The sequence below is a fragment of the Pneumocystis carinii genome, assembly GCF_001477545.1.
Source record: "Pneumocystis carinii B80 chromosome Unknown supercont1.17, whole genome shotgun sequence".
NCBI lineage: Eukaryota > Fungi > Ascomycota > Pneumocystomycetes > Pneumocystales > Pneumocystaceae > Pneumocystis > Pneumocystis carinii.
The window spans coordinates 25,261-52,330 of NW_017264729.1; the positions used below are offsets into that span (position 1 = coordinate 25,261).

Here is a 27,070-nt window from a genome sequence, read left to right on the forward strand (position 1 = left end):
TTTTTTGCAATAAACTTGAAGTTTATTAATCCTTTTATAATGATCTTAGGTTTTATTGGTTTTTTTTTTGATAAACAAAAGATTTTATTAATTCTTTTGCAATAAACTTAGACTTTGCTGGTTTTTAGGGTAAGCGATAAATTTTGTTAATTTTTTCATCATAAACTTTACTAGCTTTGCGATAAGTCTAAACTTTACCAAATAAAGCATAGTCTCGAACTAAGATTCTGTGTTAAAATTATTAAAACTTCATTTCATTCATTTACATTTCTATTATATATAAACAATGGATATATGCACATTTTCATTCTATTAACATTTTTTTCATTCATTTACATCATCCCCATAACAATCACTCCCAACAACATTATTTTAATCATATCAGGGACTCTTATTTTTATCCCCTCATTCAGTTTCACTTCTTCTTCTCTTCTTTCTTCTCCTTTTTGTGTTTCTTTGCTTGAATCGGTGGTACATTTTGTAGGCTTGCATTTTCTCGTTGATGTGAATATCACTGTAGACGTCAGTGTAGGTATACTTGTCATAATGCTCATATACAATGACGTACTCGTCACCCATATATCCGTCGTCTGCATTAATGTACACGGTTCTGTTATTTTTCCTCCAGCTACCGACTTGGTCGTCGTAGCTGACGTCGTTTTCGTTGTCGTCATCGTAGCTGTCGTTGTTTCTTTTATTATTGTCTCTGTATGATAAGGCGTAACTTCTAATGGTTCCAGTCTACATAAGGTGTTTATTTCTTCGCAAACTTCTTTAGAATTCGGACAATCCTTTGTAAAACTGCAATCTAGTTCTAAAGCTTCACATTCCTCTTTCAATTCCAAATACAACTCCAATGCTTTTACTGATGCATCAAATGTTTCTGTTCTTCTGATACCCTACTATTTGTAAATGTTCTTGGAACAAATCTAGGTTTTGTTGTGTTCTGCGTTCCACTTGTCGTAGAATTTAATCCTGGCGATACTGATTGTACTACTGCTTCTTCTGCTGTTACTCCTGTTCTTTCTCCTTTTCTTGTTAACCTCTTCTCCTTTTTCTCGTCTACTCGTCATTTTCACCTTCCCATCCCCAATCTCTTCTCGACCTCCCTCTTAACCTTTCTTCCTTTCAACTCTTTATCTCAACTTATCTCCCCTTTGTTTCCAACTTTTGATCTTTCCTTTCCAGCTTTTCGTCCTTAACCATCCATTTCTTGATTCCCTCTTTTTTTCACCTTTTCCCTAAACCTGCACTCCCCCTAATATAGTATGTAATATGACATTGTGGTAAGATTAAAAAATATATACAGGTTAGACATTACATCAAAAAAAAAATAAATTATTTATAAATATTCATTATTTTAATAGAACTAAAATTATAAATCTAAATTTTTATCATTACATAAATATTTCCAAAAATATGTATTAAACAATTATCCATATCCCTGTTATTATTCCTAAAATCATATGAAATAATATTAATTTTTGATTCTTGTTAGTTTGAACTCCATATCCCTTATCACGATCTTTATCATGTATATATCCTGTGATGGTTGTGTACGTTGCGGTCTTCATAAACGTTTCTCCTAATTTATTAGTTAATGTTAACGTAACTGAACATTCTGTTTGCGGAGAAATTTCATCTACTTCTGAATACGGATCTGTTGAATATGTTTCCCTCATTATAGGTGTACAAGTACTTATTAAGGTATTCGTTAACGCACATTTTGTATGAGACTTGTCTTTATAACATTTTGTTCCATATAATACTTTACTATGAGTATAAGAGGCAATTTCTACTCGAAGTGTTGTTCCATCAATGATAACTTGAGAATTGTAAGGCCCTTTCTGTGTTTTATATTTAGTAGTATCATCCGTTTTATCTTCAGTATTATTTTGCAAAAGCATGCATTTTTCCTTCAATTTCTTACAAGAAATATCTAATCCATTTTTACAGATCACTAGATAACTACATTTTTGAGTATAATCAGCGCAGTTTGTATTTGAAGCATCAATATTATCTATTTTTGTTTTAATATAATCACAAAATTCGTCAAGTTTTTCAAGTGCATATTTGCAAGTCCCTTCCGGATCTTTGCATCTATCCATGAGCAATTTCCTTAATGATTCAGATATATCTGGATAAGATGGAACATAAGGACAAATAAAAAGTAATATGTTTAAACAGGAACTCGGATTTAATTTATCTTTCAAAAACCTCAATAAGGCTTCAAGTAAAAACGCCTCATCATCTGTTAATTTTAGATCTTTCTTCACCAGTGTTTGAATTTCTGGTTTTGGTGTATCTTCTGAATATTTTTTAACTGGTGCAAATGTTCCAGCTCTTTTTAACAAACTAGCAAATCTATTACCAACAAAGATATCCCCTATTTTCTCAGTAGAGTCATATGAATGTGAAATATCAAAGTCATGTAATTTTAAATCATTGAGAGATGATTTTTCGCCTATAGATTTTATTAAAAAAATAAAAGAAATAAGATACCTATATTTCCCATACTTTTTGAAAAAATATGTGCCAACCCAACAATATATATATATAGTAATATCTTCATTGGTAAAATAATATAATAAATAAATCTATAAATTTTAAAATTTTTTTTTTTATAGAAAAAATTAATATAATTAAATAATAACTAAATAGTAAATAAACAGATAATATTTATGGCAATAATGCTTTAAAATATATAAATAAGCTCTTTATATAAATTGTTTGTTTAAAATTTCATTTAAAATACTTCATTTTTAAATAATTATATTCAGAAAATTCTAAAGAGAAATACAGCTTCATTTAAATTAACATTATTATTCCCTTATTATTTCCGTTGGTTAATCATCTCTTTATTAATAGCTTTTAAGATATGAAAGTTTTAAATGAATTTTAGGATCAAAATCAACAATGTAACCCTAACCCTGATATAATTGTTTACATCATGATTTTAAATTATCTTTATTTTACTCAGTTTAATAATCAAAATTTTAGTTTTTCATACATCTTAAAGAATAAATTTCTTTATAATTAATATTTATAATAATTAACTAAAACTGAATCATTCAAAATAAGATAAAGTATAAATGGAAATGGTTGAACAAGAAGATTATTCATCTCTTTCTCTTTTAGAGAGAGCAGTACATAAAGTATGTTATGGTATATTAAAATTGTAGATTTATTAATAAAAAAAAATAGTTATGGAAGGTTCGGCTTGAAGCATATGAAGAAATGTCAAAACTCTTTTCAATTTCTACATCAGAACAAGATCCTATTTTTCGATCATTCTTACTTGATATTGGTCTATGGAAAAAGATTTCTACTGACTCTAATGTATTTGCTCAAGAAGCTGGTATTAAGGCTTTAAAGGATTTTCTTGAGTTTTGTGGAAAAGAAGCTTGTATAAGGTATATTTTTTAGACTTCGCGTTTTTTTTTTAAATATTTATATAAATAATTTTCTAGAACAAGAAGTACTGTTATACCATGCATAGTTGAAAAATGTTTAACTAGTACACGTGTTGGAACAAGGAAGATATCTATTGAAATTGTTCTTTTATATGTAGAACTTGATTCTCCTGATCCTGTTTTAGATGATTTGCTTCCTGGTCTTAATGCTAAATTCCCTAAGCTAGTGGCAGCAACAACAAATGCTATAAAGGAGATATATCGTTTATTTGGTGTAAAGACTGTTGATCCAAGACCTGTTCTTAAAATTCTACCTAAACTTTTTGCTCATAGTGATAATAATGTTCGAAAAGAAGCTACTGAGCTTGCTGTTGTTTTATATTCGTGGCTTGGTGATGCACTTAAATCTAGTTTATTTTCAGAACTTAAACATGTTCAGATTAAAGAACTTGAGTCTTCTTTTGAAGGGGTAAAGGTTGGGAAAGTTACTCAGGAAAGGTATCTTAGAAGTCAACAAGTTCTATCTGAAAATTCTTCTCAAGGTTATTTTGTGTTTATATTTCTTTAGTTTATTAATATACTTTAGCTCCATTACAGGATAATGAATCTGAAAATATTGACTTTTTTGATTCTTTGGAGCCTATTAATATTTTAAGTAAAATACCTAAAGATTTCAATGATCAACTTGTATCTGTGAAATGGAAAGATAGAAAGGATGCGCTAGACTCACTTTATTCTGCGTGTAAAGTTCCTAGAATAATGGATGATGATTATAATGATATTATTCGTTTATTGGCTAGAAGCATAAAAGATGTAAATATATCTGTTGTAATTGTTGCTAGTAATTGTGTTGAGGCTTTTGCACGGGGATTAAGAAAAGGTTTTATTAAATATAAATCAATTGTCCTTGGACCAATTATGGAGAAACTTAAAGAAAGGAAAGCTACTGTTATAGATGCGCTGACGAATGCAATGGATGCAATTTTTGATGCTGTTAGTTCTATTATTAATAATTTATTGTTAACGGAAATAGACATCATTAAGTGATGTGCTGGATGACATTTTGGAATTTTCAAAACATAAGAATCCCCAAATAAGATCGGAAATTCTTTTTTTTCTTGTTCGTTGTTTGGAATCCATATGTATTTATCCAAAAGCTTCGGAAATTAAATTAATAGCTGAGTCAAGTAAATTATTGTTAAATGATACTTTTGAGCCTGTGAGAAATTCTAGTGCTAAAATTATTGGGATATTAATGAAAATTGTTGGAGAGAGACAAATGGGTTTTATTTTGGATGGTGTTGATGATTTACGCAAAGCTAAAATCAGGGAATATTTTGAGTCAACAGAGATTAAAATAAAATTTGAAAGTCATAAACAATCTGTTCTTTTTGATGATTGTAAATCAAATAAGCTTAATAGTTTAGAGAATTCTAATTCAAAGATGGCTTCAGTATGTTTTTATTTTATTTTTCTTTATTTTTAATTTTTTCATATAGTCCAATGAAGTCAAAAAAACTTTGCTCAAACCTTCATCTTCTAAACTGAAGGATTCGCAGTCCTTAAAAGGATCGTCTTTAGGATCTCGTCTTCCTTCTACTGTAGATCATATAGGAATTAAATCTGGTCTAAAACTTTCGTCGCGTCGACCTGTATCTTTGCAAAATATAAAAAGTGATGATGTCAATAATTCATTTAAAGCAGTTAAGAATGTAGGCTCTGTCCTTCAAACCTCTTCCAAATCAATAGAGCAAGCCATAGAACTTAGCAATCTTTCTATTTCAGATAAACGGGAGTTAGATGAATTAAGAAAAGAGAATTCAAAACTTGATGAAAGACTACAAAAAGAAGTATTGGAAAAGAAAAATCTTTTAAATGAGATAAATTCCCTTCAGTTGAAGGTTTTTAATATTTAGTTTTTAAAAATGTTATTAAGTTTTTGTAGAATGCTCAGTTAATTAATGATCATACTAGAGATATTTTGAAAATAAAAGCTGGCGAAACGCAGCTTTCTAGGGCAAGAAATGAAATAGAAATGATGAAATCTCAATTATTATCATTACGCAAAGAGCTGGATCAAAGTAGATTAAACGTTTCTAATAGGTCGACTAATTTTCAAAATCCTGTATCAAGTGATGATAAAATTGGAAATTCTTCTTTAAATATAAATGAATCAGATAACAATTCTTCTAAACAAAATCAACGAATAAATATTTCTGCTGTTGATTCTAGTTTTGATATAGAAAAAGAAAATAGTCATTCGAATTTTTCTATTTTTGGTAAATATTGCAATGGATTTTCTTCATCTAGTTCTCTTGAATATTTTAATGCATCTTTTAATAAAAGCGATAATATTTCTGGTTGGGATAGCGCTGCTGATTTGACTGCTCGTCTAAAAGAAAGGATAGAACAAATGAAACGTGCAGATATGCGACAACATTAAATGGATAATATATTCTGTATGATTATGACATATTGAATTGTATATATTTTAGTTTTTATTTTTTTATTGTAGAGTTTATATTGATATTATAATTAAGACAGGATAAACATGTTTTCAAGTTGGGTAATGCATATTTTCGAATAAAATAATGTTTATTATACACATAACTTTATTAAAAGTATCCTATGTTATGAATTTTTTATTAAAAACTAATTTAAATATAATTGTTTTTACACTTTAAATGCGATGTTAAATATATTAATAAAAAGGAATCATTTTGAAAATGCTAATTTTATCTAAAGCTTAATACTATGGCATCCATATTCGTATTACTAAATCGACTCCGCCACTAGCTATTGCTAATCTTTTTGAATTAAGTGATTTGTTGTTAGAAGTTTCATTTGATCCATTAGTAGTAGATTCTGTAGATTCAGATGCCCAGCATAAGCAATTTATAAAATGCGAATGTGCTTCCTCTATTATTCTAGTACATTTGCCACTTTGACTTAGATCCCAGCATCGTATAGTTTTATCATCTGATGCACTTATCAAATACCTTCCAGATGGATGAAATACAAGAGCTCTAAGCCAGTTGTCATGGCCTAATAGAGTCTTAATTATTTGTCCATTTTGACATCCCCAAAGTTTTATCGTTTTATCTCGAGATCCTGTTGCTACATAACCCATAGAATTTTTTGACAAATGAACACCAGAAAGTTGCATAAGAAATTTGTACGCTGAATTTGGTGCAAATATAGCACATTCTATAACGTGCTCATGTCCCTGAAATTCTAATTTGCATTCTCCGTTATGTGTATTAAATATTTTTGCGATCTAGTAATAGATTAGAAAAAAACAGTAGTCTTTATATTTACTCTATCATTTCCAGCCGATAATAATAGTTTTCCATCATTCGACGGGCAAATTGTTCTTATCCAGTCGATATGTGCATTAGAAATGGTTTTTATACAAAATCCTGTTGAAATTTCCCATATTTTTATATTTTTATCTCTTGAAACACTAACAATTCGATCACCATTTGGTGGAAGAAACTTTATTGAAGATATAGAATGATCATGACCGTAAAGGGTTTTTATATTTTTATATTCGTTTTTAGAATCCCATAATTTTATTGTTAAATCTGATGAACAAGATACAAGACAGCTTGAATCAGAAAATGTATTGAACTCAATGTCAAGGACAGCTTTTGTATGTCCTTTTAGTGTTCTTTCGAAATCACCTGTTTCCCAATCCCAAATTTTTATTGTTGAATCTTCTGAAGCACTAGCAAGAATAGTAAAAACAGAATGGAAAGCAAGAGATGTTATTGGTTGCCTATGTCCCGTTAAAGTATGTTTTGCAGGTGCACATGGAATCCAAGATGCCATGTCTATAGAATGGTTTTTATCTGACGGTATTGTAGATAATTCTGTTTGTGCTGCGCATAGACGTGCTTCCAAGTCCATAATCTAAAATAAATCAAATATATTATTGAGAATAATTGTTTTAGTACTTTTTTTTGTAATCTAATTACGCTTGTCCATTTTTTTTCTAAAAGTTTATCATATTTGTGTTCATTTTCCTCATTAATATTAATAATAATTCCTTTGTTGCGTAATTCAGATTCAAAGGCTGAAAATGTTTTAGGAAAATCTGATTTCGAAAAATAAAACAACAGAGCTTTGTATCTGTTAATTATTGTTAGACCTTGCTGTATCTATAATAATTACATAAATAAGACAGTCTTACAGTTCTTCTTTCTGTCGATCATTTAAAAGTGACATTTTTAATATTGAAATTAATATAAGTATTTTCTATGGCAAAATAGCTTTAAATGAAATATAGTTATAAAACCAATAATCAGTTTCTAGTTTATCTTTTTGGTTTTAACTAAAGATTATAATATATAAAATGACGCGAAAATTCGATAGTTAATTTTTTAAATTGTAATATTGAAATTATAAAAAAATATGTAATTAAATAAAATCAATATTAGTAAGGAATTTTATGGAAACCCTTGGTTTATTTTATCATAACTTTATTTATAGATAGATAATAATTATAAATTAGGCAAAGTAATTGTGTGAAGAAAAACCTAATAAATCGTCTAATTCTTCTCTCGTAAACATCTTTTGGTCCCTATTCCATGTATCCGAATGCGTCTTTTTAAAATCTGCCATAAATTTTTTTATAGTATTTCCAATTGGATAAGGATCTAATCCTATTCTTGCTAAACGAGCAACAACAGAAGGAATCCAGGATTCTGGAGCATCATATGGAAATGCCATTACAAGAGCTGAAAGTCCCAGTACAGCTGCATGACGAGATATAATAGTTGATAATGTGCAATTTTTTTGCAAAGGATTATTTGTTAAAAGATCAGAAAATTGTTTTAAAAGATCTAATATATTAGCTTTTGTTTTGTTTTTAGAACATTGTATTATTCCCGTGAGTGTAACAGCAGCATTTAGTCTAACTTCTATTTGAGGGTCTTCTAAAAGCGTTCTAATTTCTTTAAAAATTTTGTTATGACAATTTTGATGAAGAGTAAATAAATGTCTAAAAAAAAATGCCTGCAGAAGAGGAAAAATATCAAGTTTATGATGCCAGTTTTCTGACGATATCATAATTCTGGTAATTGAGTTTGTCATGGAGCGTAATAAATGTGTTGGGAAATATATGTCTCCTATTTGTTGCAAAATTTGATGTATTGATGATAATAGATCGTGATCATCTTTGATATTTAACATGAATACAATTTCTGGTAATATGGTTTTAGGAATATATGGTACAATAAGTGTATACCCTGTCTTATTGAGAGAATATTGAAGCCAAGAAAGTATCGTTTTACTGCAAGAAATATATGAAGATGAATTGGAATTAAGTATGTATTCAGATTTCCAATCTTTTAGTTGTGAAAATATTTTTTTTATAACATTTTTAAAATGATTTGATGATATATAAGGAATTGTCATATAGGAATTCTGGTTTTGATATCGATATTCTATGAATGACTCTGCATTACAAAAAGATTCATGGTATTCAAAACTTGTAATAATATATAAGGTTTTTGCTATCTCGTCTCTTACACGTTTGTATGGATGATCAAGATGAAATAAGAGGTTCTCTATAATTAGATTTGAAAATTGAAAGCGCCATCCACAATGCGTAATAGCTTTTCTTAAAAGTGCTATTTTAGCTGTTTCCTTTAACATTTTAGAAAATCATGTAAATTAAGATTTTTTTTACTTTAAATGTTAAGTCCGATTTCTTATCTAAACGAAATGATATAAGCATTTTTAAAAAGGGCCAAGATCTTCGAGGATCCCTTTTAGACTATTCTTATGTTAGATACTATGATAAAACTTAGGGAATATACGAAAGAAAATTTCACGAAATTTAGCCAAAAGATTAATGTTTCCGGAGTTATATTTTCAAAATTTTTCTCAACTATAGGTAACATCCACTCCCAGACTTCATTACTGTACTCTAGAGATTCGCATTTTAAAGATAAAACTAAACCTGATAAGATTTCGCAGCCTGCTCGTATTTCGTGTTTTTCATTTTCTGGAATGCATAATTGTTCGATTTTTTGTTTTAAATTATTGAGGGTTATATGACAAGAAACATTTTTTATAATTTGAAATAAAAATTTCATAAAAGTTGCTATAACAACTCTAAATTTTGGAGATTCCTGACGTGATTCTTGTTTTAAATGATTAAAAAAATGTTCAAACCAAGTTTCAGAAAAAAGATGAATTGTGTTATCAAAAGTTTTTTTGGTGAAAGAATTTAATTGTAAAAATTGCGATTCTTTTTTAGTAAGATGTATTGGATATGCTTTAGGCCATATTAGCCAACCATATTGAAGAGTATCAATGAAATGGCTATAATAAGGAATTAGTTTTCTCCAATTTTGAGTTTATTCTTACTCTTTTGCTGGATTAGAAAAATTATAAAGAAATTTCTCAGTATAAACTTTTACATTTTGTTGATTAAGGCTCACGTGATGCAATATTCTAGTTGGTAAATGTACTTCTTCCAATAAAATGGCCTTCAAGTTCCCATTGGTAAGCCCATGTTGCCAAAGGATTGATAAAAACTAGTAAAACATTAGATTATCATAATAACTATTAATTTAATATACAGATGTTAAAGATTCTATATATAAAAATCTAAGTAATGGATGATCGTTAATGGATTCGCGAATTATTGATGTAACCAATTTGTCATCAGGAGGATTTTCTACGCTTACTAAAATTTTTATTAATCCAGTCCCTATTTAAATTAATAATAACAAAGATAGAGGAATGACTAGCCAATCATAGCTGACGTTCTCCAATGTGTATCTTTTATTATATCAATTAATTCGTGGCGCTAATCAATATTAGTTTCGTTATTCTTGTATATAAAAATAATTATTACTAATCTCTTAATTTCATTGCATATATATTTATGTTTTTCATTTACTTTTTTAACTAGGGCTATAATTTTTATATTGACATTGTCTGCAGGTTTTATTAAGTCGAGAAAGCTCTTTTTATATAATATGACCTTTGAATGTGGTTTAAATGTAATAATAAAGTCTATATATGCTTTGTTGCAGATTTTTTGGAGCGAAAGCTATATATAAGTTATCTTCAAAAAGATATATTGATAAGTATTACAATATCAAATTTCGTTATATAGATTAGACCATGAATATATTTGAGTATAAAATCCCAATTATTCATAATAACGCGTTTAAAATGTTTAAACATACTTAAAGAGTAAAGTGCACCTTTTAAAATTTCAATATCCGATGATAACATAGCATTTAATAAAGGGGGAATTATGATATTCTTAGAATTAGTCATTATTTTTAATGCAATATTCAGCGTATTTTGTGCACAACATCGAATTTCTGAATAAAAATTCAAGCAAGAGCAAACAAGGTCCTCGAGTAATAAAATATCTAAAGAAGTCATGTTTCTATATCTGGAATTAAATTTTACTCTAGTTATATGGTAAATTTCTGCTCTCTTGACTAAAAAGAAATGAATATTGTTTATTATGAAATATGCATATTTACTTAATAATATTCGAGGGTATTTTTTCCTAAGACCACTAATTTTATATGGTTGTATATCGTGTGTATATGAACGAATTAAATTATCTAGTACATTGGCTGTTCGACAATATAGAACATCTAGAAGCCATGTTTTTAATGTTGAAATTAAAGATTTAAAGCATTGGATATCATCATTGTGATATTTTGTTAGAAATGCATGCATGTTATGCAATACATTTCCTATTTCTTCTCTTATTTGCAAAATTTGAATGTATCTTGGATCATTTTTTCTTTTTTCAAAAAAATAACCAGAAGAATATTTATGCATAATTTTAATGCTCTCACTGGATATGTTAGTTATATATTAATTATCAATAATATATACTCGTCTTTGGAATTCTTGTCTTTTATTTCGTTAAAATCTGAATCAAAAAGAAAGGCTATTCCAAAAAGTGCTTTTTTTAGGTAAAATAAGCATCTTGTAACATCATCCGACCATTCTTTCTTTGTTTTAAAGGCCGATTTGTTGCATGTTTGCATTAAATATGATAAATTTTTTAAAATCTTATTACATTGATAAATAAATAAGTTTACAGAAAAAGTTATTTCGTCTTCTGATGGAATATGCCATTTTATGCTTAATTTTTTTGGATCAGTTTTATGCGCCCAATAATCCGGTTGGGTATTATGACATTTTTTTGGGTTATCTTGAAACATTTCTTTATCCATTGGATATATTGTAGTAAAATTTGATAATATTACTGAAAAAAGGTTTCCAACATGAGGAATTATATTTCCTTTGGATTTTTCAATTAAAATGTTTAATATTTCTTTTAAATCTGTGCCATATGATATTAAAATATTTCCTGTGCTATTAATGGATGTAGAAAGTATTTGTAAATTCCATAATAAAGCACCATCTCTAGGATGAATATCATTGCCTGTACTTCTAGTTGATGCTGCCTCGTTATTTTCTATTTCAAAAAGGATATTTGTTTTAAGAATAGGAAATAATTTTTCAAAAAACAGCTTAGGATTTCTTGGTACGCAAGAAGTGCATAGAAAATTTACCGCATGTATTGAGTGATATAAGACATTATTGGAAATAAAATGAATAATTTTTTCTAACGCCAACTTGAAAAAATTATCTGATAATGATGCAAAAAAATAAGTCAATGTCGATGGTAGTATTTCGATGATGTGATTTTCAGATGATTTAGTCTTTATTGAAGTTTGGTCCGGCAAATTCTTTAATAATGTAAATATACGATCTAAAAATATTATAATAAATTCATGAAAGAATGCTGTAGATGATTTAGCAATTAAATTGTCATTAACATTATTAGCTTCTGTGTTATTGTAACTATAATTTTCTAGTAAAAGGTTATCATCATCGTTAACAACATTTTCAAATTTATTTAATTCATTTTCAATCCAATTTAGAGCGATTTCATAATTTGCATTTTCTGTTAAATCGTGGAATGGTACATTTTGAGCAACTCTTGATATAAATGTTAAACTATATGCTGTTTTATCTAAATCATTTGCATCAATATAAGGTAATACTAGGTTAAGAAGACTCGTTATATGATTTTTGAATATTTTTGTGCCAGAAATAATAGGTGCAAGAATACATAAACTTTGAAGAGATGAGATTGTACGATGAGTCTCAACAAGACCCTTCATAGAAGGGTATATTCGTCTTAAAATACATGGAAGGATAAATGACGGCTCTAGATATGTTAAATTTTGCAAAGTTATTTGAGACTGCTCTTTAAAGATATTAAATTAAGAAACAAAAATATATGAATTACCCATTATTTCATAATCTTGACTATAAATAGTCATAAAAGTTACTTTTTTTAGAGTCAAAACAAACTCTTTCCGTATTTTTATATTTAATTTCTTTTCTGGTAAGACATCAAGTTCTTTATTGTTCTCTTTATTCCATCTATCCACAAAATAATTGGAAAGATAATATATAAATTTGGAAAGATTTTTTGTCCAAGGTCCATAATTTGATGGATGAAAATATGTTTCTATACTCTTTATAAGGGTTTTAAGATTTGAAAGTACTTTAGTTCCTTTTTTTTTGGTAAGACATAATGGTGAAATAGAATAAATAATTAGTTTTGCTGCTTGTTTAGTAAAGTTTTTTTGTTGAATGAATGGAATCCCTTCATGTAAATCGATATCATTCAAAATAGGATTTTTTATATTCCCTATAGGAATGTTAAATAATCGAAGAATGGTAGTGAAAATATATGATAGTTGATTATCTGTAAAAAGACAAGGTGCGCGAGTTGGAGCTGGATGACTTTCTTTTGCCAGTCTTCCCAAAAGATCAAGAAATATGAAACTACATTGATTTGAATTCGATATAAGAAACCATAAATGAAAAATTGCTTTGATTGTAATTAATAAGTAATAAAAAAATTGAATAGTTACCAGGAAGCCAGTATTGTGGGTCTAATTTTGGTTCATCTTTAGGAGAAGGATGACATGGTAGGAAAAGGTTGAGCATCCCAATAACAGCAAATGCGTCAGAAATAATAGATGTATTAAACTTTTGTTAATAGGTTAATAAGTATTCTAAAATAATTAATACTTACGAGAGGTAAGAGTTCGTTTAATATATTTGGTATTTCTTTGGGAAGAAAATATAGACGAGCCTTTTTAATAATAGGAATGATACTAATGTTATTACAATTAGAAATAGTCCTGGATTCAATAAAAGTTTCATCATTTGGAAACATTATTCGTTTAAGAATTAAAAACGCAGGTTTCCAATCAAGTGATATATCATGAACGGAAAGATAGTGATGTTGTCTAAAATATATGTAAACTTAGAATAGAATATGGTAAGAATGTACTTTGTTAAAGATAAAAAAAGTGACTCAAATCTTCTCTTATTATTTGGTGAAATACCCTGAGTAGTACAAAGTTCGTAATATACACTAACAAGTTTTATACGAATTTGACGAGGTAAATCAAATTTTAAGTTAAGCCAATTATTGATTTCTTTTGAAAATATAGCAGCTCTTGAAAAGTCATTAGCTGCTAAACTTATATAAATATTCTTAGTAATTTTGCCAAGATTTTCTAGTTGCTTTTCTTTATTTTCTATGTTATAAGGTAGTATTTCTCTGTATAAAAATGTTTTTTTGTGTTCATTTTTCGGTTCTAATATTGGGTTGTTATTATTTGGAGGTTTCGATTTATTAAATTGGATACATGTATTCATATTTGGTTTAGCTTTAGCTATATTTAACAATAATAATTTATAAATAAATATTTTTTTTGATATTTTGTAGTTTTCGTTGATTTTAAACTTTTTTAATATATTAAATATATGCATACATATGAATATATTTTTAGTGCATTTAATGTAATTTAAACCGTAGTAATCATTAGTTTTAGAGTTTTATAAGAATTTTTGCAATTATTTAATTATTAAAGATATTTAGAATTTATAAATAATTTTATGTAAAATTATTCTGACAAATAAAATTTAAATGGTTCATAATATGTAAACATATAAATTTTAATGTTTACATTTTTTAAAGAAAACTATTATTATTATGTTTATGATGAAATTTAGTCAATTTTGTAATTTGAATTTTATAGTCAATATATTATATAGGTTTAAATTCTATTTTTCTGTTTAACATATCAGCAATAGATGTATAGATACGGTTATATGATAATAATACATATAATTGGAAAAATTATTAATATTTTTAATATTATATTTTCTAATATTATTAATGTGTAGGAATATCTTAACTAAATATTTTTATGATATTTTAAAATTGAAGAATATTTTTGGTAATTTTTATTTTTCGAATATCATAGTTCTTTAGGATATAAAATAGTGATATATATTAGTTTTAATTTTGTTTGAGATGTATTAAATCTAAATTTATGGAAAATTATAATTTTTTACATACATAATTTAGTAAATATTTTTTAAAATTAGGAAAAAAATAATCAAATGTTATAACTTAAAATTTTATCGTTAAGTTTTAAAGAATCTTTTTAATGTTGAAATTACGTTAGAAAAGATATTTTAGTTAAATAATTTTTATCGAGTTGACTTAAAAATGTCTATTAATTCTATAGACGTTAATCTAGAAAATGAACCAATTTTATTACCTTTTGAACATTTTTTTTTTTATGGAAACAAGGTTGAATTTATATTGGAATGTGGTAATGGGTATCCAGCAAATCATATAATCAATAAGACATATTCTTCCTCTTCCGGAAGGTTATATTTTTCTAATCTGAGAGTAAGCTTTTGAAATTAGGGATTATATTATATTTATTAGTTTTTAGATTATTTATTTTCCATCTCAAGCTACAGCTAGTTTTAAAAATTTTGTATGTCCTCTAAACAAATTTGTAGATGGGAGTTTTATTCAACGTTTGTTAGAATATTTTCCTCTAAATTTTATTTATAATTATTAGCTTGGTTTTCTTCTAATTATTATCAGGCTACAGTATATCCTGTACCACAAGGTGGTCTTCCAAGTGTTGCATCAGTTCGTAAGGGTATCGTTTTGCATTTTTTTTAATGTTTCATTTAGGTAAAATTTATATTTAAGGAGGGAGGAGGGTTCGATTTCGCAGCAAAATTTTCCGATATTCAATTTAGACTTCATGATAATAATAATGACCCGCGTTATGTTCAACATTTAGAAGAGCTCCCTCAATATCAAGTTCATGATAGTTCTTTACTTCCTAACGTTGATCAGCTTGTTGTAGATGATATACCTAGTCTTTCCTATGTTAATAGAGATCCTCCTCCTAATTATGAAGATGTTGCTAAAAATAAGTAAAGTTGGTATAGTGTTATAAGTATCTTGGTCATGTCCATTTTGGTTTTATGCAATGGTTTTTTTAGTTTGAATTTATTTTTAAGAGTGAATAATTTTTAGTCAAGTTAAACAATTGTATATATGCTGTTAGATTCTAGAAATAATGGTATTTAATCTGATACAATTACTGTTGTGTTTTTGTATGGGTTATAATTTATTTAGATTTATTATGTTATTTTTAATGTAATAAAATGGTATGTTATTTTAAAATACAAATATAAATGCATAGTAATATCAAGTTTTGAATGATTATTTAATATAACTAAATAAATATAATGTTTACGTATTAGATTGTTATATAATTTGTACGAATTGCTAATTTTGTTTTTAGATGATATTTATTATAGAGTCAGAAAGCATTATTTTTATTATAATATTTATTTTAAAATAGTAATAAGCTTTGGATTGTCTAAAATATTTTTTTAACTTATTTTGCTTTTATACATATTAATTGGTTTTTCTTTGTAAAATTCGAAATTTTGAATATATTTATAGTATTGATTCTTATTTAAAATCCAAATAAAAAAGTTTTACAATAAAAAAATTGTCTAAATTTAAGAAAAATTCTATTAAATTTCAACGAAAAAATATTTTATATTGATAATTTAGATTTTAAATCATATTTTGTATTTTTATATGACTAACAAACGGCTCATATTATATATATGAGGTTTATTTCTAAAAATATATAGCTATTTTCCTAACTGAAAAAATTGATATTTTTAAAGATAATTTTCTTTGTAAAATAGTCGTTTAAGGTTTAGGTTTTGTAAAAAAATCTGGACAAGACTTCATAGGATTTTATTGATAAATGGAGGTAAAGAAAAAGGTATTTAATATTAGCTGATTTTTGATAGGGTGTTTCGAGATTGAGGTTATGGATTTCAGATATGGTATTTTTTCCTTTATATGTACGTGCAGAGGAAAGAAACTATGATGAAAAAGATAATTTAAATGAAAAAAAGAGGGAAAAAAATGATGAATATGATGATAACGATATGGATCCTGAAGATATTATGCCACAAATTCAAGAAGGTATATTTAATTTTGCTGATTTAATATATATATTATTTAATTATATGATTGATTTAAATAACAGAATGTTCAAATACAAGAAAATGTGCACCTTTAAAACATCATTATAACGAATGTCAGGAGCGTGTTTCTTCTGTTATTAATGAGTCAGGAAAAAAAAAATCAGATAATGAAAATTGTATTGGTATATTATTTCTTTATATATTGATTATTTTATTGATTTTATTATTAGAAGAAATGTTTCATATGTAATTGATTTGTTTTCTTATCTATAGTTTTGTAATTTTTTTTATAGGATGCACTGTATTGGTAATTGTTCAGCCAGTAGGATTTTTTCAAAATTAAAATAAATACCATGTTATTGTTCCAATAATATTTTTATTGTTTTTAAGTTAATTTATGTAAATAAAAATATGGTTTTATTGTTTTGATTTGTTATTTAATGTTCTATTTGTATTTAAAAATACATATATTTTTAGTATTTTTTATTAAATATATCTCGAGAATGTGATTGATTTTAGGGCTACTTTTCAAGATAATTTTTTTAGAATTATGTTAATATTTTATATAATATGAAATATTTTTTACACTTAAATTTTTGATATAAATTAAAATTCTAAATGATTTCTAAAGAGGCCTCTGAATCTATCCGTTCTAGGAAGCTATGTGAGATATGTTCTTTGAATTATCCATCACTTAAAGTTTGTTTAAACTTTTTTTTTTTTTTTTGATTGTTACAGCGTCCTAAAACATCTCAAAAACTATGTAAAGAATGTTTTTATTATGTTTTTGAGACAGAGATTCATAATACTATTATATCTAATTCTTTGTTTTCTAGAGGAGATAAGATTGGGATAGGTGCATCAGGTGGTAAAGATAGCACTGTACTTGCTTATATTATGAAAATTTTAAATGATAAATATGATTATGGATTGGATTTATATATGATATCTGTAGACGAAGGTATTCAAGGATATCGTGATGATTCCTTAGAGGTTTTTTGTTCTTTCTTATTTCTTAAACTCTGATAATTATATGAAGACTGTTAAGCGTATTCAAATTCAGTATTCCATACCTTTGAAAATTCTAAGTTATGAGGAGATTTATGGATGGAGTATGGATGAGATTGTTAAGCATGTGGGTAGAAAAAATAATTGTGAATATTATATGTATACATTGGGCTTTTTATTTTAATGAAATTTAAGGTACTTTTTGTGGTGTATTTCGAAGACAAGCTCTTGACAGGTGTGCTGCAATGCTGAATATTGATCATATAGTTACTGGACATAATGCAGATGATATTGCTGAAACAATTATTATGAATTGTAATTTTTGTTTTTAGAAAAGTTGTTAAAATTTATATATAATAGTATTACGAGGAGATATTTCTCGTCTTGGACGTTGTACTGAAATATTAACAGGAGAATCTAAAATAAAAAGGTCAAAGCCATTTAAATATACATATGAAAAAGAAATTGTGATGTAATATTCAATATATTTTTATTGAAAAGGATTTAATTTTTTTAGGTATGCCCATTTTAAAAAGCTTGATTATTTTTCCACTGAATGCATATATTCTTGTTTGTTTATTTTTTTTTTTTTTCTATTAATTTTTTTTAGCTGAAGCTTTTCGAGGTTTTGCTCGAGCCTTGATTAAAGAACTGGAATCTTTAAGACCTTCATCAATTATTGATATTATTCATTCTGGTGAAGCATTTTTACTTTCTGATACTGTGAAAAAAAATCTTCCTACGCAAAAGAATTGTAAAAAATGTGGATATATGTCAAGTAATGATTATTGTAAAGCTTGTATATTATTGGAAGGCTTGAATAGTAAGATTAGTAGATTTGGAATAGAAGAAATAAAAAAGTCAATGATTATAGAAATTATGAGAAATAGTATAAAAATGATAAATAATCAGAAGCATGAGGAAAATTAAAAAGGATTGGATTCTTAGATTATTGTTCTGGGTTATATTTTAAAAATAATTTGATAATATTTTGATTATGTTTTAATAATATATATGGCTTATATCTTTTTATTCATATTTTATCGTATTGAGAATTTAAAAGATGTTGAATTTAACATGTAATTTATTACTAATATAATTAGATATATTTATGTCTTTAAAATGATATACATTATATTAGTTATTTTGTTAAGGTTGTTTTTAGTTTTAAATTTTATTAATTAAATAAGTATTTTATTTTGTATTAATTATAATTTAGATGCTAGATTAATTTAATATTCTTAAAAGTAATATAATTATAACTATTTGAATAGCATTGTTTTAATATATTATTATAAATATAATTTTCATGTAAAAATTATAAAAATATATTTATTAAATTTATATAAATTAGTGTTTAATTTTGATATTTAAGTTAGATTTCATTAAATAAGATAATATAATTATTATATTATTGTTACTATTATTAAATTCGAAAATAAATTTGTTTGTATTATAAATTTTTAATTATAGTTGTTATATTTAAAATTTTGATGCTTATAACTTTTTGATAAAAGATTGAATTAAATTACCTAATTTTAAAATATCACCTATCATTTAAAGTATAGTATAGTCTGTTTTTATAAATAATATTTAAGAATTATATTAATTGCAACCTAATAAAAATTTTTTAATTTAAATAAAATATATATATATTTTTAAGCAATTATTTTTATTTAAAAACGCTTTTCCTCATGCAATAAAAATATTATAATGTATATATATCATAATTTCTGTTAGTTTATTAAATTTTTTAATATACAATCTATTTAAGAAGCTTTAATATTTTCAAGTTTTTTTATAATTTAAATATATATATTCAAAATAATTCAGTAAAATATTATTGGAAATCTTTAAAAGATATATTTTCGAGCATTTTTTATTTTTAAAAGTATGTTATTAATAATAAAATGTTAAAATTAATCATTCATATATTTATAGTGTTTCTTATTTTAATATATTTTGATTAAATTAGAAAAAAGTATTTTAAATCTTTTTTTTAAATTAATATCGAAATAATATCATTTGATTAAAATAAGAAAAAATTGATTTTGATATTATTTTACAGTTTATTGAAAATGGAAGAAATAAAATTGCTAATAACAGGGGCAAACAGGTTAGTTTAAATGTAAATAGATTTTTAAGTTAAACATATGCTAAGCTCGTATAGTGGACTAGGATTTGCTTCTATAATAAAATTTATAGAATATTATTCTCCAGTAAATCAGATCGATGAATATTTAACTGTTATTATTACATGTCGAACTAAAAAAAAAGCAGAGGATACAATATTTCGTTTAAGAAAGCATGCTCCATTACGCAAATTAAAATTGTTTTATGAATTACTAGATCTTTCCGAAATGGAAAGTGTGGAGGCTTTTTGTAAAAATGTATTATTGAAGTATTTTGTTTTTATTTTCTTTTGTTTCTTTTTAATTTATAAAAGATATAAAAAGTTGGATATTATCGTTTTTAATGCTGGTATAGGTGGTTTTACTGGAATTGAATGGTTCAATGCTCTTTGGGATATTTTTACAAATTTTATGAATGCTATAACATATCCATCATGGAAAAAACAAGGCATTTATGCTAAATCTAAAAATGAACTTGGTTTGGTTTTCCAAGTAAACTTATTTTCATATGTTTATATAGTTAGTAATTATCGTATTTTTAAGAAATTTCTAAAAAAGATTTTAGAAAGAGCGTCTTGCACCACTTCTTTTCCCTTCATCGCGTCTCGTTTGGGTATCCTCATTAGAATGCCAACCATCTGCGTTTTCTGTTCTTGATATACAATGTTTTTATGGAAAATTACCATACGAATCTTCGAAACGTTTAATGGATATCTACCATTTTGCTACTTATGAAAAATTACCTTATAATCAATATTTATGTCATCCTGGGATTTGCCGAACAAATATTATGTCAGAACACCTTAATTTTTTTTCTACTTTCTTGATGATTATTATTTTTTATATAGCACGTTTGTTGGGAAGTCCTTGGCATACTTGCACTCCTGCAAATGGAGCATATTCTATTATTTATTGTGCTACTAAAAAAAAGGTTCCTCGTGATATTAAATGGGGTAGCGGTACTAACAGATGGGGACGTTGTGTCTTGAGAGAATCTGATGTTATTGCATTTAAGGAAAACGAAATGGAAATAGCTGTTAATTATCTTCATAATTTGGTTAAAGAATGGAAAGATAAATTTTTTGTAGATTAGTTTATTTAGAAATTATATGTATTTTACGTTATTTTTAATATTAATGGTGACATATATGATTGTAGGTATTTGATAATAACATTGATTAATGTTAATATTTTATGTGTATTTTTAATAATTATCTATATTTAAATGTTAATAGGGCTAGGTAATATTTTTAGAGTGTCCTTTCAGCTTTTTAGTGCCGATTGTGTAGAAGAGTTGAAAAAAAAATCTAAAAAAAATAAAACTATTATAAAAAGTAATCTCTGATAATTTAGAGATAAAGTATTTTTTTTTAAAAAAAAAGTTTCTGCACCAACTCGAAAAAATAAAAAATAATAAAAGATTGGAATTTCTTAACTAATTATTAAAAGAATCAATATTTTTTAAAGAGGTTTTTAGAAAATTGAATTAAAAAAATGACACTTAAGAGTATTAGAAATATTGTATACATGTCATTATTAGCTGTTGAATCTGTATCTAGTGTTTCTCCTATAAATATTTCAGATGCTTCCAATAAAAATGTTTTGGGTAAGTCTAAACTAACACGATATGATGAAGTTGCTCTGTCTACCGAGGCCGCTGGCTCGGCTGATGATTCTTCTCGTTTGAATATTGGGGCCAATGTGTCAATGTCTGTTCCTCAAAATAGTCCTAATTCTGCTTCTTTGGTATGCATTTTAAATTTTCTTTGGTTTTTTTTGTTTATGAATTTTCAGTATGTTGGTGAACTTGACCCAAGTGTGACGGAGGCTATGTTATTTGAGCTTTTTAATAGTATATATTAATTGTTTGAGAATCCTGGTGTATTTGTATTGATTTATATAGATATTGGTGCTGTTGCAAGTATCCGTGTTTGCAGAGATGCTGTGACTAGAAGGTCTCTTGGTTATGCTTATGTTAATTTTCATAATTCTAGTGATGGTAGAAATGTTATTGATATTTTGGTTTAAATATTGATTTTTTGGTAGGTGAGCGTGCTTTAGAAGAGCTTAACTATACTTCAATAAAAGGGAAACCCTGTCGCATTATGTGGTCTCAGCGTGATCCTTCTTTGAGGAAAACTGGGACAGGGAATGTTTTTATAAAAAATTTGGATTCTAGTATTGATAATAAGGCACTTCATGATACTTTTACCGCTTTTGGAAATATTTTATCTTGCAAAGTTGCTGTTGATGAGCTTGGAAATTCTAAAGGATATGGTTTTGTACATTACAAAACGTCTGAGTCTGCAGAAGCAGCTATTAAACATGTTAATGGTATGCTTTTGAATAATAAAAAGGTATATGTTGGTCATCATGTATCTAAAAAGGACCGTCAAAGTAAATTTGATGCTATGAAAGCGAAATATACGAATATTTATGTGAAAAACATTAATCCAGATATTAGCGAAGCGGAATTTGAGGAGTTATTTAGGAAGTTTGGGAATGTCACTTCATTGAGTCTTTCTGTAGACGAAAATGGGAAATCTCGTGGCTTTGGATTTGTAAATTATGAGAATCACGAGGATGCTGCTAGGGCTGTTGGAGAATTGCACGATACAGAATATAAAGATCGTAAATTATATGTTTGTAGAGCTCAGAAAAAGCATGAACGGGAAGAAGAACTTAAGAAGCAATATGAACAGGCCAAGCTAGATAAACTTAATAAATACAATGGGATAAACCTCTTTGTAAAGAATTTAGATGATGATATAGATGATGAGCGTCTACGGCAAGAATTTTCTGTTTTTGGAACTATTACTTCAGCAAAAATTATGGTGGATGAAAATGGAAAATCCAAAGGATTTGGATTCGTTTGTTTTTCATCACCGGATGAAGCAACTAAAGCAATAACAGAAATGAATCAGCGTATGGTTTCTGGGAAACCTTTATATGTTGCTCTTGCTCAGCGTAAAGATGTTCGGAAATCCCAGCTAGAGTCACAAATAAGTGCTCGCAATCAACTTAGAATACAACAACAGGCCGCTGCAGCAGGAATGCCTCCACAATACGGAATAGCAGGTGCTCCTATGTTTTATGGACAGGGCCCTGGCTTCATGCCTGCTGGTCCTGTAGCTGATAGAGGTATGCCATTTCCGCAACCTGGCATAGTATCATCTAGACCACGATGGGTTCCCCAACAGGCTGGGCAGCCTAATGGACAAGCTATTTCTCAAATGTATTCTGGTATGTCTGGATACAATGCCTATCTTGCAATGCAGGGAAGGCCTCAAAGATCTGGTAGGTTTTTCTTTTTTTTTTATTTATATTAATTTTTTTTATAGGGCAAATTTCTCGTTCTCCTCAAGGTATTCCGTCTCGTCCAATGATGTCTATGGGTATGCGCCCTGCACCTGGAGGCGCAAGAGTGTATCGAATAGGCTCTAATATTAGAAATGGAACGAGGGATGGTATTGATGCTGGAAGTGATAATCAGCTTACTGCTGCTGCTTTAGCTGCTGCTTCTCCTGAAAATCAGAAACAGATGTTAGGAGAAGCTCTTTATCCTAAGGTTCAAGCGTAAGTGAATTTGATGGTGGTTATTTTTTTTATAACATTAGTAGACAAGAAGTTAATTTTGCTGGGAAAATAACTGGAATGTTATTAGAAATGGATAATTCTGAATTATTGCATTTGTAGTGTTTTTTTAATATGTATTTTATATACTAATAATTAATAGAATTGAAGATGATGTTGCATTACATGCTAAAGTGGATGAAGCTTTAATTGTTTTGAGAGAATATCAAAAAGATTCTAGTGTTCAGGACCAAACAATTGAGATTAATACTTAATGAATCATGAAAACGCTATGAATCTTAGATAATAAAAAAATGCATCTTTATTTGGCTGTAGTTTTAGATATTTTAAATTTCTAGCCAGTTAGACTTTATTTCTTATGTATTTTTTTTCCATCTTATAATAAAATATTGTTGGTGTTGATAAAGCATTTTTTAGTTTTTGAGCATGAATATATAATTTAAATAGATATTGTTTATCTAATTTATGTTTGTTTTAGAGCTTTAGTAATATGTTTTTAATGAATTAGATACTTAATTGTTTAGCTTTTTTAAGGAAATATTTGAGTTAAAATAAATATTAAAGAAATATATAAAAATTGTGTAAAATTCAGTACGTTAACGATAAAAAATTAAAAATAAAAAGGGAAAATATTATAATGAACATATACTAGATTTTCTCCGAAAAATGGAAAAGATAAAGTTTTAGACATGCATGATTTAATAAGCGATAGTAATAGCATATCGTTTTTAAATGTTACTAATTTTGAGGTATCAGAAAGAAAAGATCAAGATATCAATAGAAACTATGAACTTAGTAAAAAAAATTCTTATCTTTTTTCTAAATTTGAAACTAGACGTTTTAAAAGAGTTGTTATATAATCTTATTATTCCTAATTTAATGATATTAGATAAAAAATGTAGAAAATATTAAGTTTAGAAAAAAGAAGTTTTCAAATTTGAATTTTGATAAAAACATATATAACATGTCACCTGATATATGTCAGGACTCGGAATCATTATTATCAGATGCAGAAATTGGGATTATTGAAAATGAAAACACATGTTATATTTCTGAAATATTTAATAATGAACAAGCATCATTTAATAATAATGGCTGTTATGGCAATCTCATAAATGAAGATTTAGAACCTAACTGTCTTGAAGAATTTATTGAAACATTAGAAAGAAAACAGAAACATAATAGTTTTCTAAAGATTAATGAATTTCCAGAAAAATCATCTTGTGAAACTCTAAGTAATCAGGAGAAAAACAATGAAAGCAATTATTTCGATGGTTTGGATTTCATATTAGTAATAAATCATATTTTGATATTTTTAATTAGTTTCTAAAAAATTGAGTTTTTCGGAAATGATTGCACCTTTAAATGCCAATATTACAGCTAGCTCTTATTTGAGGTCTTTTTCTCAAAGCGATATTTCTAAATTTTCTGATAATTCTTTAAATGCACCACTTGCTAAGCCAATCCAAGATCTTTTTGATAGACAAGCAGCATATGATATTGTTAAAAAGGATTTAAAAAAATGGGAGGATGTTGTAAAAATTAATAGGAAATCTGAATTTCTGAAATTCCCTATTGATTCTTTAGAAAAACCAAAATTAACAAATAATTCATTATTTGCGAAATTTCAAGTTTGTTAATGTTTTCTGCATCTATTCTATAATTTACTGTATTTAGGTGTCTACACATTTTGAAAGAAGTATTGATGATGTTCTTCAGTCTTCGGGTTTAAAAGATGAAAGATCTGCTCTTGAATTTGAAGAATTATTTCTTAATAAACTTCCGGTAGAAGAAGTTGCTGTGCGTCGTGCTGAACTTAGATTAATTCGCGACTTAATGTTTAGACATGAACGCAAAGCTAAACGAATTTCAAAAATTAAAAGTAAATTATATCGAAAAATACATAGACATGAAAAAAAAAAAAAATCTTTAGCTTTAAGTAAAATCGATTATGATGGATTACCTTTTCAAAACGAAATAAATAAAACTAAGAAAGGAATTGATCTTTATGGTTTTGATAGTAATAAATTGGATAAACAGCAGCTAAATAATAATTGTTCTGTTATTGGTAATAAACAATTTATAGTAAAACAATTACAACATGATAAACGACTTCAAAAAAGAATTCGAGGTATATGTTCTTCTGATTCTGATGAAGGTTTAGACAATGATAATAAAAGTCCTGATATTAGCAATAAGGATTTATTGACGAATTTAATGAAGTTTAGAAATGAAAACATTAAATTAAAAAGTTCAATGGGTATGCAGCAATTTATGAATTCTGAGAAAGATAAAAAAATAAAAGACGAGGGAACTATAAATGAAGTATTAAATATTAAAAAAGACTCTGAAGTGTTATGTTCAGAATATAATAGTAATAAAGTATATGAAGATTTTTCAAATTCTATTGGACGGAGAATATTTAACCCATCTTTTGTAAGTTTTTTTTTTATTAAATTATTTGTAACTTTTTAAAGAATAAAGATTATGTTTCTAATATTAATGATCAAAAGTCTGTTGAGACTTTTAATATTGACAAGGTAATATATTTTGAGGTTCTGAAAATTGCTTACTTATCATATTGTTTTGAAGTCTTGGGATTTTATAAGCAAGAATTCATCAGGTTCTTCAAGTGCTTCAAAGATTTTAGATACATGTTTTAAAAACTATAATCCATGGTTGGTTGCAACTGATGAACTTTCACCTGAATTTTATGGATTAGGATTCAAATTTGATTCCGAAAATTTTAAGGAAACTAATGAAACAGAATTGTGTATAGATATTTCTCAAGGATTATTGTTTCCAACTAGTGAAATAGAAGGAAAAAATTATAGAAATGATACTGAAGAACATTTAAACATGATATATAATGGCTCAAGATTTGCTTTGAAACAAAAAGATTTGGTTGCTCGAGCTTTTTCAGGTGATAATGTTGTAGAAAAATTTCAAGAAAAATTTAAAAATGTCGAAGAATATGAGCCTTATAAAAAGAATGATATAATGCCTGGATGGGTATTTTTTTGCCGAAATACTTTCAGTTTATTGATAATTTTAGGGGAGTTGGTGTGGTTTCGGAATAAAACATGTTCCAAAAAAAAATAAGGTTTCTGATATATCAAAAAAGGATAGAAAAGATTTGGAGTTAAAAAATGTAATCATAAGTGATAAAAATATTAAGAAAGTATAAATATGTTTTTATTTATTAATGTTATTGAGTTTTATAGAGCAAGAAATTATTGGTATCTTCAGTTCCATATCCATATAAGACTAAAGAACAATATGAAAAATCCTTAATGTTGCCTCTTGGTTTAGAATGGACAACAAGAAGACAGTATCAGGTAATTTATAGCAAATATATATTTAATCTGCTTATATATTAGAAACTTATTACTCCACGTATTATAATAAAACAAGGTTCAGTTATTGAGCCCTTAAAAATATCTTAATTATTATAATTATTTTTATATTTGAATTAATATTTGTATATTTTTAAAAATTGAAAGATTATTTAAATAT

The 27,070-nt window shown here is 26.6% G+C and overlaps 11 protein-coding genes across 11 annotated transcripts; 7 read left to right on the plus strand and 4 right to left on the minus strand.

Moving 5' to 3' along the window:
• Positions 1-332: 332 nt before the first annotated feature.
• Positions 333-1,073, minus strand: T552_03425 (hypothetical protein; the record flags this gene model as incomplete). Its single annotated transcript, XM_018371930.1, has 3 exons — positions 333-859; positions 904-1,029; positions 1,067-1,073. 3 exons carry the CDS (start codon positions 1,071-1,073, stop codon positions 333-335), a joined length of 660 nt encoding a protein of 219 aa, XP_018224180.1.
• A 351-nt stretch (positions 1,074-1,424) lies between these two features.
• Positions 1,425-2,515, minus strand: T552_03426 (hypothetical protein; the record flags this gene model as incomplete). Its single annotated transcript, XM_018371931.1, has 2 exons — positions 1,425-2,464; positions 2,503-2,515. The coding sequence occupies 2 exons, from the start codon at positions 2,513-2,515 to the stop codon at positions 1,425-1,427; spliced, it is 1,053 nt and encodes a 350-aa protein (XP_018224181.1).
• Positions 2,516-3,046: 531 nt separating this feature from the next.
• On the plus strand, positions 3,047-5,902 carry T552_03427 (hypothetical protein). The gene is made up of 7 exons (XM_018371932.1): positions 3,047-3,155; positions 3,205-3,413; positions 3,471-3,955; positions 4,000-4,406; positions 4,447-4,866; positions 4,913-5,314; positions 5,359-5,902. The coding sequence occupies exons 1-7, from the start codon at positions 3,093-3,095 to the stop codon at positions 5,854-5,856; spliced, it is 2,484 nt and encodes an 827-aa protein (XP_018224182.1). The 5' UTR covers positions 3,047-3,092; the 3' UTR covers positions 5,857-5,902.
• A 263-nt stretch (positions 5,903-6,165) lies between these two features.
• Positions 6,166-7,640, minus strand: T552_03428 (hypothetical protein; the record flags this gene model as incomplete). The annotated part of the gene is made up of 4 exons (XM_018371933.1): positions 6,166-6,690; positions 6,732-7,325; positions 7,370-7,544; positions 7,606-7,640. The coding sequence occupies 4 exons, from the start codon at positions 7,638-7,640 to the stop codon at positions 6,166-6,168; spliced, it is 1,329 nt and encodes a 442-aa protein (XP_018224183.1).
• A 236-nt stretch (positions 7,641-7,876) lies between these two features.
• Positions 7,877-14,196, minus strand: T552_03429 (hypothetical protein). The gene is made up of 14 exons (XM_018371934.1): positions 13,780-14,196; positions 13,519-13,735; positions 13,355-13,472; positions 12,721-13,311; positions 11,292-12,678; positions 10,928-11,250; positions 10,524-10,882; positions 10,282-10,479; positions 10,176-10,233; positions 10,004-10,134; positions 9,789-9,958; positions 9,236-9,743; positions 9,106-9,192; positions 7,877-9,062 (listed from the first exon to the last, which is right to left on the minus strand). The coding sequence occupies exons 1-14, from the start codon at positions 14,148-14,150 to the stop codon at positions 7,923-7,925; spliced, it is 5,658 nt and encodes a 1,885-aa protein (XP_018224184.1). The 5' UTR covers positions 14,151-14,196; the 3' UTR covers positions 7,877-7,922.
• Positions 14,197-14,963: 767 nt separating this feature from the next.
• T552_03430 (hypothetical protein) lies at positions 14,964-15,789 on the plus strand. The gene is made up of 4 exons (XM_018371935.1): positions 14,964-15,195; positions 15,242-15,329; positions 15,374-15,447; positions 15,493-15,789. The coding sequence occupies exons 1-4, from the start codon at positions 15,010-15,012 to the stop codon at positions 15,742-15,744; spliced, it is 600 nt and encodes a 199-aa protein (XP_018224185.1). The 5' UTR covers positions 14,964-15,009; the 3' UTR covers positions 15,745-15,789.
• Positions 15,790-16,594: 805 nt separating this feature from the next.
• T552_03431 (hypothetical protein) lies at positions 16,595-17,070 on the plus strand (the record flags this gene model as incomplete). Its single annotated transcript, XM_018371936.1, has 4 exons — positions 16,595-16,612; positions 16,641-16,818; positions 16,883-17,002; positions 17,051-17,070. The coding sequence occupies 4 exons, from the start codon at positions 16,595-16,597 to the stop codon at positions 17,068-17,070; spliced, it is 336 nt and encodes a 111-aa protein (XP_018224186.1).
• Positions 17,071-17,392: 322 nt separating this feature from the next.
• T552_03432 (cytoplasmic tRNA 2-thiolation protein 1) lies at positions 17,393-18,791 on the plus strand. Its single transcript, XM_018371937.1, has 7 exons — positions 17,393-17,519; positions 17,559-17,813; positions 17,860-17,974; positions 18,024-18,143; positions 18,189-18,300; positions 18,346-18,398; positions 18,439-18,791. The coding sequence occupies exons 1-7, from the start codon at positions 17,439-17,441 to the stop codon at positions 18,756-18,758; spliced, it is 1,056 nt and encodes a 351-aa protein (XP_018224187.1). The 5' UTR covers positions 17,393-17,438; the 3' UTR covers positions 18,759-18,791.
• Positions 18,792-19,860: 1,069 nt separating this feature from the next.
• T552_03433 (hypothetical protein) lies at positions 19,861-21,099 on the plus strand. Its single transcript, XM_018371938.1, has 4 exons — positions 19,861-19,944; positions 19,999-20,229; positions 20,275-20,479; positions 20,526-21,099. The coding sequence occupies exons 1-4, from the start codon at positions 19,907-19,909 to the stop codon at positions 21,051-21,053; spliced, it is 1,002 nt and encodes a 333-aa protein (XP_018224188.1). The 5' UTR covers positions 19,861-19,906; the 3' UTR covers positions 21,054-21,099.
• A 282-nt stretch (positions 21,100-21,381) lies between these two features.
• T552_03434 (hypothetical protein) lies at positions 21,382-23,852 on the plus strand. Its single transcript, XM_018371939.1, has 8 exons — positions 21,382-21,429; positions 21,475-21,706; positions 21,755-21,812; positions 21,864-21,959; positions 22,007-23,257; positions 23,302-23,536; positions 23,581-23,652; positions 23,697-23,852. The coding sequence occupies exons 2-8, from the start codon at positions 21,488-21,490 to the stop codon at positions 23,806-23,808; spliced, it is 2,043 nt and encodes a 680-aa protein (XP_018224189.1). The 5' UTR covers positions 21,382-21,429; positions 21,475-21,487; the 3' UTR covers positions 23,809-23,852.
• A 391-nt stretch (positions 23,853-24,243) lies between these two features.
• T552_03435 (hypothetical protein) lies at positions 24,244-27,000 on the plus strand (the record flags this gene model as incomplete). Its single annotated transcript, XM_018371940.1, has 9 exons — positions 24,244-24,402; positions 24,444-24,828; positions 24,878-25,185; positions 25,232-25,990; positions 26,032-26,094; positions 26,147-26,566; positions 26,610-26,735; positions 26,779-26,892; positions 26,935-27,000. 9 exons carry the CDS (start codon positions 24,244-24,246, stop codon positions 26,998-27,000), a joined length of 2,400 nt encoding a protein of 799 aa, XP_018224190.1.
• Positions 27,001-27,070: the final 70 nt, after the last annotated feature.